The 11142-nt window shown below is 38.4% G+C and overlaps 1 protein-coding gene across 1 annotated transcript; it reads right to left on the reverse strand.

The window, feature by feature from the left end:
• Window positions 1–58: 58 nt before the first annotated feature.
• LOC129668835 (cytochrome P450 2C37-like) lies at window positions 59–3735 on the reverse strand. The gene is made up of 5 exons (XM_055596919.1): window positions 3529–3735; window positions 2165–2327; window positions 1840–1989; window positions 1416–1576; window positions 59–264 (listed from the first exon to the last, which is right to left on the reverse strand). Exons 1-5 carry the CDS (start codon window positions 3694–3696, stop codon window positions 76–78), a joined length of 831 nt encoding a protein of 276 aa, XP_055452894.1. The 5' UTR covers window positions 3697–3735; the 3' UTR covers window positions 59–75.
• Window positions 3736–11142: the final 7407 nt, after the last annotated feature.

An 11142-nucleotide genomic window follows, 5' to 3' on the forward strand; every position in this document is an offset into this window, starting at 1 on the left:
ACATCACTGGTAAACTAGTAAGTATTCAGTGAACTATAAAGAACTCAATCAACTCAGTAATTGCATAAATGTATATTAACTCTTTACCTGCCTTCGTTTAATAAGGAAATAATCAATAAAGTCCCGAGGATTTGTAACATCCAATGATTCTTGATGTTCTTTTATTTTCTCCAAAAAGTAACTTTTAATATAAGCATAATTTTTAAAAATTTTTTTATGACTTCCTGGACAAAAGTCAAGCAGAACGGGGAATGTATTGCAAACCTACAAGGAAATGCAAGAATTTAGTAAATAAATACACTGTAACGAAGTCATTAAGATATATTTATATCATATCACTGATTATGTCATATGACTGATTTGCAGTGATAGGTCAAGATACATATGAAATTCATCTTAAGGAGATGGTCTATGTGCATAAATTGAAACACTATTCTAATAGAGAAATTTGAGGGGAAATTTCTACCCAAATAATCAAAGATTGTTTGGTAATAATAATAGTAATTAGTAAGTAATTAGTAAGATTTCCACATTCAAATATCTTTTCAATGTAAAGTATGTACGTGTCAGTTCTTTGATAGCTCAAATAAACTCTGTTCTACAAGTTTGAAATACCATATAATGTAAATTACTTACACTCACACTTTTCAGATGACATTTGAAGTTAAGATGGTTGAGTGACCTGATTTACCCATAAAATTTGCTGCCTGAAGATTTTATTCCGATCAAGCATCTTTCTACACAGAACGAGTATAAATTGCATATCCAATTGGCCTTTTGTGCACACTTCATGTGCTTTATAAAATGTGCACAAAAGGACAGTGCAACCTAATAAAATCCTGGGAGGATGTTTCTGATCCACACAATGAAATCATTCACCTTGTCACTTCTTCCTGTTAGCCTGTCACCTAGGATTCTAGCTGATGAACCAAACCACTGGAAACAACTGAATATTTCCTGGCAGCTTTCATTGCCATATATACTCTTTCTTCCTGAAGAGAATAGTCTTTCTATACTAAGATATTCCTTCCTGGTAGTATGATGAGGATGTAAGTAACTGTTGAAAAGAGGCCAATAAGCTTGCATAGTAGGAGGATGTTCTATGAGTGACTGGCCAGCTTTCTAGAAGTGAATTCATTACTCTACCACAGAGCCCTGTGGATGGTAGAGGTGAGGTCAATGAAAGGAAGCTAGCAGGTTAAAACTGTCCTGGCATTTTTCCTTCTGTTTTTTTTTAATTTTTTATTTGAATAGCAAAGAGTTTAGATCTTCCTTCCAGATATTAGTTTCCATAACACATTAGTCAGAACTGTGATCTCTGGTCACCTCACTACTTACTTGGTCCCTATTGATTTTGACCTGTGAGAAACAAAGACCCTAAGTGTGTTTTCAGAAAGAACAGATTGTGACTTCACCTGCAACCAGGGGGAGCTCAGAATCTTGGTGTTCTCACTCAGTTTTTCCATCAAGTTAAGAAAATCCTGATCTTTATAATCAAAACGATTCTGGAAAATAATGGAGCAGATGACATTGCAGGGAGCACAGCCCAGGATGAAGGTGGGGTCACAGGGTGAGCCTGAAGAATTGGAAACAGTTGTAAAATGCCATGAAAATATACATGGAAGACATTTTTTTCTTGGTAATCTGATAAGATAATTGAGAAGTTTTGATCTACATTTGTGCTAAGGGAAATGCATGGATTGGTATTGCTTTGGAACTTTAACATGAGACCTATAAACTCATTAGGAAAAAAAATCCTTTAAATAGAAAGGAACAAAATGACTCATACACCCATACGTAGATCAAGAAGTAAACGTCAGATTCTAAACCTGCACTTGCCTTTGGTTTTTCTCAGTTCCTCCACAAGGCACTGTGCCTCCTCTTGAACGCGGTCCTCAATGCTCCTTTTCCCCATGCCCAAATTCCTCAGGGTCATGAGTGAGAAGCGCCTTGTATCTTTCCATATATTTCCGCTGCTAAAAACAACACCTAAAACAATGGGAAGAGACAATAGCGAGTACATCCCAGAGACAGAAGAAGGAGATGGCTGGTGGCAGCCATAAAGTCCCCAAATGTATTTAGGGAGCGAGGACGGTCTCTGCTTTCCACGTTCCAGCTGACAATGGATACCGTCCAGCACTCACATAAGCACACGTACACTTACCCAGGCCCTTAACAACTTTGTCAAAAATTGGAAGCCTTCCTCTTCCAGAAAACTCCTCCCCATGGTCAGCCAGAGCTTCTTTCACTGCCTCATAGCCATGCAACACCACAGTGGGCTTCATGCCCATATACAGTGTGAACACAGGGCCATAGACTTTTGATAACTGAAAGAGAAAGAAAATATGCATATTAAAAAGATCACCTTATTCTGTAGGGTTGCAACCACTTTTAGACTGCTAATATTATTGTTATGATATTTTTATCAAAAAACTCAGTTTGAAGTGTATATACCTTGACTTTTTAGGATTATCACATGTGGAGGACCTCTAGTGTGACAGGAAATCACACAAGTGGTTGTATACTGATGACAATGAAATATCACACTAAGATATTTAGCAGGTCTCTTGGTCTTATTTCACAAAGGAACTGTAGGCCCAATAGCAAACAAGCAAAGACTCCTACTTGGCACTCTCCTTATTCACTACTGGATGCTTGAGCATCACACTCATGCACATTCCATACTGAAAGAGAAATCAATAGTCATATGACACTTGGTGAGCGGCATTGGAGGAGATGAGGGAGGGAGGATGGGATTGGGAGGGGAGGAGGGAAGGGGCTACAGCTGGAATACAAAGTGCATAAACTGTAATTAATATAAAAATAAATATTTAATTAAGTTAGTCATATGACTGCTGCAGGATCAGATGTGAAACTCCTCTTGTGGAACTATAGAGCCCTGTGATGAGAATAGAAATCTGAAATTTTGGTCATCACAAATGAATCCATCCAATTTTTTGTCAATTGTTTCAAAATTACACAGAGCAGGCACCATAGAAGCTGCACCACAGAATGCAGCTTGAAGTGTACTAGGGACCAAGGGACAGGCTTTGCAAGTAATAAAAGCAGATTGGGAAGCCAGCATATATATGCTCTGACACACTGTTGCTGTAATTTCCTGTGTGAGCCCATGCCCATAGGTTTTACTTCATATCAGGGAACACTTAGTTCTTCAGAGAACAAGGCATGTCTAAAATTCTGAATCATTGGTTGGAATATTCCTCATTCCTTACCTTCAGCCAAATAATGGAAAGTTAATAAAAAAAGGATTTGAAGACACATAACTTCAAATTTCTGTGATTATATTATAAAATGCAATGACTTAGATGTTCCTCAACCTGAAACCTTGCTCCGTACTACTTTCTTAGCCAGGACTAGAAACAAAGGACAGAAATGGCAGAAAACTTTACAGTTTTTTCACTTTATGAGCATTTTTTACAATATTGTCTCCATTAATAGGATTTCATTGCAAGCAGCAGGACTTGTATCTCCTTAACAGACTACTAGAAAAGCATAAAGCATACTTACATTGGTTAAGGATTGTTGAATATACTTCACATCTATCTGGAAGAAATTGCCAATAATTGGGAGAGGAGTGGGGCCTGGAGGGAGCTTCCCTCTCCCAGAGCTCTGTTTCCAGAGTGAGAGGAGAAGCAGACAGGACAGACTGAGCACCAAAACCAGGACTGGATCCATGGAGACTCTCGTAACTGACCCAGCTATGATCAGGCAGCACAGAGCTTTTATAATGTTGCCACAGATCCAACATGTTGCACTTTGGGGCATGTTTGGTTAATTTACTAGACACTGTTTCATCTCTCTTCCAAGAAGACTTTGTTCCAATGATAAGACAAACAAGTACCTATGTCCACCTCTTTGGAAATCAGTCTGGCACGTTCTCACAATTAGGAATAGTGCTACCTCAAGATCCAGCTATACCGCTCCTGAGCATAAGATGCTCAACCATACAACATAGACATTTGCTCAGCTATGCTCATGCGCAGCTTTATTCATAATGGCCAGAATCTGGAAACAACCTAGATATCCCTCGACAGAGGAAAGAATAAAGAAATTGTGGTACATTTACACAATGGAATACTACTTAGCAATTAAAAATAAGGAAATTATGAAATTTATAGGCAAATAGGTAGAACTAGAAAAGATCATCCTGAGTGAGGTAACCCAGAAGCAGAAACACACATGGCATATACTCACTTAAAAGTGATATCAGCTATATAATATAGGATAAACATACTAAAATCTATAGTCCCAAGGAAGCTAAACAGCAAAGAGTACCCTAGGGAAGATGCTTAATCCTCACTCAGAAGGGCAAACAGGATAGACACCGGAAGTAGGAGATGACAGGGAACAGGGCAGGAGCCTTCCACAGAGGGCCCCTTAAAGACTCTACCCAGCAGGATAACAAAGCAGATGCTGAGACTCAGAGCCAAACTTTGAGCAGAGTGCAGGGAATCTTATGAAAGAAGGGGGAGATAGAAAGACCTGGAGGGGACAGAAGTTCCACAAGGAGACCAACAGAACCAAGAATTCTGGGCCCAGGGGTGCCTGCAGAGAATGATGAATCAACTAAGGGCCAAGCATGAAAAGAACCTAGACACCCTGCTCAGATGTAGTCCATGAACAGCTCAGTCTCTGTGGATCAGAGTAAGGGGAGCAGGTGCAGTCACGGCCATGGACTTGGTTGCCTACTCTTTGTTCACCTCCCCCGGGTGATGTGGCTTTAATAGGCCACAGAGGAAGATGATCCGGATAATTCTGATGAGACCTGATGGGCGTGGGTCAGATAGTAATGCAGCAGGACCTCTCATATCAGTGGACTAGGGGAAGGATATGAGTGGGAGGATGCAGGAGAGAGGGTGGGACCGGGAGATTAGGGAGGGGCTTCAGTTGGAATACAAAGTGAAAAAAATTGTAATTAATAATAATAATATAAAGAAAGTGGAAAAAATATATTGAATTTTTACCTCGAGAAGGCTATATGTCTTTTACTTCTGTGGAAACCCATTGTGGAAGATACAGATTTCTGTAGTTTTCTATTGGTAACACAATAACAGAAGGACTGCCAGTATCTACCAGCTCATAGCTGGAAGAACTCAGAATTGAATGTAATTATTTCATGGTTACAGGTGCTTGCTTTGGATTTGCCACAGCTTCTCAAAGTATTAAGATTCTCCATGTCTGATCATTTCAGAAGTAAGGTTGTTCCACCATAACTGAGCAGAAGATAGTACATGAAAGCTTTTGAAGAAGTGTATCTTCTAGTCTTTGAAACATCACCAGAGACATTGCTGTTGTTTCTTTTTCAGAATCAGAAACAATTGGTATACTGTAATGAAAGTTTGTTAAACATGGAGCATTTTCTGTGGTCATAGAGAATGAGTGCTATGGACATTAAAATATTACTATAAAAGGACCAAGGTATGCAGAACTAAATGGCTGGAGACAGTTATCAAAGGATCTTGATCACCAGAAGAATGACGTTTATTATTTGAGTGGCAATGCCATTTTCAACCAAAGTATCCCCCTGTAAAGATGTTATGTTTGTTCTGATTTGACTAAACAGTTTCTCATAAACTTTAATATGGGAAACTCTCTTCTTGATATTTGCTTACATCACATTTTTTTTACCTTTGATTGCTTATTTAAAGAAATGAGATTTCACAACTCCTACAAGACAAACTCAAAGTGACACTTAAACTGTTATATTCATGACCCACCAGCCATTACTAATCTCCTTTCCAGAGAGTCCTTTTTTATAGTTTTTATTTTTATATTAATCATAGGTTATTTACTTTGTATCCCAGCTGTAGCCCCCTTCATCATTCCCTCCCAATCCGACCCTCCCTCCCTCATCTCTTCCCTGCTCCTCTCTAAGTCCACTGGTAGGGGAGGTCCTCTTCCCCTTCCAGCTGATCCTAGTTTATCAGGTCTCATCAGGACTGGCTGCAATGTCCTACTCTGTGGCCTAGCAAGGCTACTTCTCCTTCGGGGGTGGGTAGGTCATCACATTTTAATAATTATGGAAATGTTTACTGAATTACTGAAATCATTACTGAATTGATTCTGTCAATTTTCACTTTTTGAATTTCTTCACATTTGTTCAAGTTTCTTTCCATTTGCATATGAGAATCTGGGCTTTGTAGATTTACAACCTTAACAAAGCCAGAGAGTGAAGGTGGTACATGATGACTCGAGCCTGCACCTTTGGAGCCTCACCTCTTTCCCTGCACAGAAACATTCCATTCCCACCACATTTACTGACTTTGCCCTATGGCTCAATACCTACCTTAATCAGAGTTAAATAAAGTAAACAAGGATCTGGGCAACAATGTTGTCACTGTTTTTATTGCATGCAGTTCAGAAAAGTTTGCTTTTGTAACTCATAGAACTTTATTGACCGGGACTCTTGGCTATCTCCATGTCTATAACACAGTAAGCAGCAGTCTGTGACTGACTCACATTGCTCTGTATTCCCACGAATTCATCAATAAGTTTCATATGTTTCTTTTACAGCAGCATCACTTTACAGCTGGAGAAATAGTTGTTCCTTCTCAGTTTATCCTTTTTTTCCTGTGGCTTTTCCGTTATTAGAATCCAAGAAATAAATCCCTTGGACAGAGAGGATCCTTTAAAATGTATTTTGGTCAGGTCCTTGAATTGTATACATCGCGTTTTGATCACATTCACCTCTGCCCCTCCTTCTCACAGTCTGACCCTTCATTCCATAACCACCAACTTTGGGCTCTCCTTTTTCTTTTCACCCAGCAGGTCCAGTACATAGTTTTGGAGGTGTGTCGTGCTTCACATAGTAGGAGATACACCTTCAAAGAAACCAAGTCTCCTATTCCCGGCAGCTTTCAATTGCTAGTAGCACCTTAGGTGATTGTGAGACACTGTATTCACCCCCATGCGATGCATTCTTGCTGTCATTTTGTCTGGCTTGAACGTGCACATGTCTTGTGTCTGTTGTCACAAGTATTTGAGTCCTTATATGTCATTGCCCATTTTTTTTTTTTCTGGATAACACTACTTTCTTGAATTCCTCCACCACTTCTGGTCATTAAAATATTTTTGGCCCCAGTTTTGCAGTGATTCCTGAGTCTTGGATGGGGAGGATGTAAAAAAAAAAAAAAAAAAAAAAAAGGTCTCATTCAGGAGTGAGCATTCTGCAATCTCTTCGCCTTTTCATCTTGAATAGTTGGGGCCTCTGCATTGTCACTCAGGGTTTAAAAAAATAAAACCAACTTGTCTCTTTGGGAGTCAGTAAAGCACTGAATCTTTTTAAGGTAATAGTAGTTGACTGTCTCCTGGTAGGACCTATGTCTCTCTCCTCTATGACCTATGTAACCACAAGATCTTGACCCTGATTATAATTCCAGGTATAAGTTCTACCTTTTAGTGGGACTTAAATCCACTCAGAAAGTTGTTTCTTACTCCCAGGATGTTTAGCTTGTTATTGCACCAGTGGCCTTGTTTTGTCAGGCTGGTTGTAGCTGTAGTTTCCAAAATTCACAGATAGATGATCACTTTTCCCTTCTAAAAGCATACATAATACCTTAAGAGACCCTGAGTAGTGGTGACAGCTACCTTAATCAGAGTCATACAAAACAAACAATGTTGCCCACTAGACAGTAGTGATGATTTTTCTACATCATATACAAATATGAAAGGAGTTTAAATGAGTTACTATATAATGTGCAAACTGTGTTAAACATAAGCTATCAAACAAAAAGCCAGATTCCAGGAAAAAAATTACCCTCATTGAAGGTTTTGATCAGTGAGACTCCATAGACTCATAGATAATACCCATTGTTCTGGGTTCCCAAGTAGAACCTGATGGTAAGGCCCCAATGGTGAAGGACCTCATTCTAGAGCCAAAGAACATTGAAAATCAAGCTAGTGTTGACCTGAGAATAAAGATCTTTAAATCTACCACTCTACATTTTGCTTTGTTTTCGTAAGTAAGGAGTTAATTGTGAAGCATTGTATTTGTCACTAATCAATCAGTGAATTTACTAAAGATAAGTTATCTCCTGTGTAAATTGTTTTGGCCTATTGTCTTTTGTTTAATCCTTGTCTATTCCTTTATTGATATCACAAAGTTTTTTTTTTTCACTGTTATGTTTTTATTATTTAAATTATATAATGTAAACATACTTAGCATATGTTTATTTCAGAAACAGAATTCACAATAACATTTTCATTCAATGTATGAAAGTATCTTCTGTACTTTGACAAACATTCTTTTCATTTCTAGTGTTTTGTTCTTTAGTCACTTTGTCTTCCTCTCTAGCCCTTCCTTTTATTTCATACACATACTATATAAGTCATAAATCTGTCATATGGATACATATGCATATTATATTTCATATATGATAAGAAAGTGATATTATCTTTTTAGTCCAGAATATTTCATTTTGTATGATGATCTTTAGTACCATATAGAGTCAGTAAATTACATGATTCCATTCATTATGCTTAAATATAAATTCCATTGTAATATAGATGTCTTCAAATTTGCATTCTTTTTCTTCATTTATGGTTTTTACGTATTTGTATATACATATATACTTCTTAAAAAATAACACCATCTGGTAATTTTGTATAATGTAGGTTTTCTATAGGTTTCTCAGCTGACCATTTGGTATTTGCAAACCAATCTGTGAACTCTCTTCTGGGAAATACTCCTTCTCCCACACTCAGCATTCCCAAGTTGCCTGAAGATCTTTGAATAGGCCTGTGGCCTCTGTTATGTCATGCCATTTCCACTTAGGGGTAATGTGGTGTCTTCCTTTTTAAATCTTTACTTCATTCTTTTGCCCTTTTCACCTGTTTAATCTTCAGTATTTAATTCTTTAATTTTTTTATTTATTTATTACAACTTATTCGTTTATTCCAGCTGTATCCCCCTCCCTCATCCTATATCAATTCTGCCCTCTTCCCCTCTTTTCCTCCCATGCCCCTTCCCCAGTCCACTGATAGGAGAAGTCCTCCTCCCCTTCCATCTGACCTTAACCTATCAGGTCTCATCAGGACTGTCTGAATTATCTTCCTCTGTGGTCTGGTAAGGCTGTTATCCCCTCAGGAGGAGGTGATCAAAGAGCAGGCCAATCAGTTCATGTCAGAGACAGTCTCTGTTCCCCTTACTAGGGAACTCTCATGGAGACTGAGCTGCCATGAGGTACATCTGTGCAGGAGTTGTAGGTTATCACCATGCATGGTCCTTGGTTGAGGTATCAGTCTCAGAAAAGACCCCTGCGCCCAGATATTTTGGTTGTGTTGCTCTCCTTGTGGAGATCCTATCCCCTGCAGGTCTTTCTATCTCCCCCTTCTTTCATAAGATTCCCTGCACTCTACTCAAAGTTTGGCTGTGAGCCTCAGCATCTGCTTTAACACCCTGCTGGGAAGAGTCTTTCAGAAGTCCTCTGTGGTTGGCTCCTGTTGTGTTCCTTGTTTTCACCCTTTTCTGGTGTCTATCCCATTTGCTTTTCTGAATGTGGATTGATCATCTCACCCACTATCCTCCTTCTTGATTAGCTTCTTTAGGTGTACAGATTTCAGTATAATTATCCTATATTATGTGCTAATATCCACTTATAAGTGAGTATATACCATGTGTGTCTTTTTGCTTCTCAGCTACCTCACTCAAGATGATCCTTTTTAGTTCCCACTATTTGCCTGCAAATTTCATGATTTCCTTGTTTTTAATTGCTGAGTAGTATTCCATTGTGTAAATATACCACAATTTTTGTATCCATTCCTCAACTGAGGGAAATCCAGTTGTTTCTAGATTCTGGCTATTACAAATAAAGCTGCTATAAACATGGCTGAGCAAATGTCCTTGTTGTGTACTTGAGCCTCTTTCAGATATATGCCTAGAAGTGGTATAGCTGGATCTTGAGGTAGTACTATTCCTAATTGTCTGAGAAAGTGCCAGATTGATTTCCAAAGTGGTTGTACAAGTTTACATGCATACCAGCAATGGAGTATGGTTCCCTTTTCTCCACATCCTCTTTAGTATGTGTTGTCACTTGAATTTTTAATCTTAGCAATTTTGATGGGTGTAAGGTGAAATCTCAGAGTCGCTTTTGATGTTGAGCATTTCTTTAGGTGTTTTTCTGCCATTCAATATTCCTTTATGTCAAGCTGTACTACAGAGCAACAATAATAAAAACTCCATGGTACTGGCATAGAAACAGAATGGTGGATCAGTGCAACAGAGTAGAAGACCCAGAAATAAACCCGCACACTTATGGACACCTGATTTTTTACAAAGATGCCAAAACCACACAGTGGAAAAAAGATAGCACCTTCAACAAATAGTGCTGGTCTAACTGGATATCTACATGTAGAAAAATGCAAATAGGTTAATACTTATCACCCCACACAAACTAAAGTCCAAGTGGATCAAAGACCTCAACATAAAACCAGACACACTAAACCTGTTAGAAGAAAAAGTAGGGAAGAGCCTAGAACTCATTGGCACAGGAGACATCTTCCTGAACACAACACCAACAGCACAGGATCTAAGAGCAACAATCAATAAATAGGACCTCATGAAACTGAAAATCTTCTGTAAAACAAAGGACACTGTCATCAGAACAAAATGACAGCCTACAGACTGAAAGGATCTTCACCAAACTTCTATCTGACAGAGGGCTAATATCCAGATTATATAAAGAACTCAAAAAGTTAAGCAGCAACAAATCAAGCAATCCAATTAAAAATGGGATACAGAGGTAAACAGAATTTTCAGTGTTGAATTCTGGTAGAAATAATGGCATTCGTATATTAAATATTCTATGCACTCCTCTGTTTATTGTAGCACTTTTCACTGTAGTCCAGGCATGCAAATGACTGAAGTGTGCACCTTCTGATGAGTGGATTAAAAAAAAAGATATGATCCATGTATATGGAAGAGATTTTTTGTCATTCAAATGTAATTTTACTTATGGCATAAATGGAAGTAGTAATTGTGTTAAGTGAAACAAGCCAGACACGGAAAAAAAAACACCGCATTTGGGTACCCATGTGGAATAGATATTTTCACAGTTGACTCTAAAGAAATCTAGAGTAGATTAATGGTTATCAGTAGTTATGGAGCAGAGAGGGAACAATGTG

Source organism: Psammomys obesus, unplaced genomic scaffold (genome assembly GCF_907164565.1).
Source record: "Psammomys obesus unplaced genomic scaffold, mPsaObe1.curated_primary_1811, whole genome shotgun sequence".
NCBI lineage: Eukaryota > Metazoa > Chordata > Mammalia > Rodentia > Muridae > Psammomys > Psammomys obesus.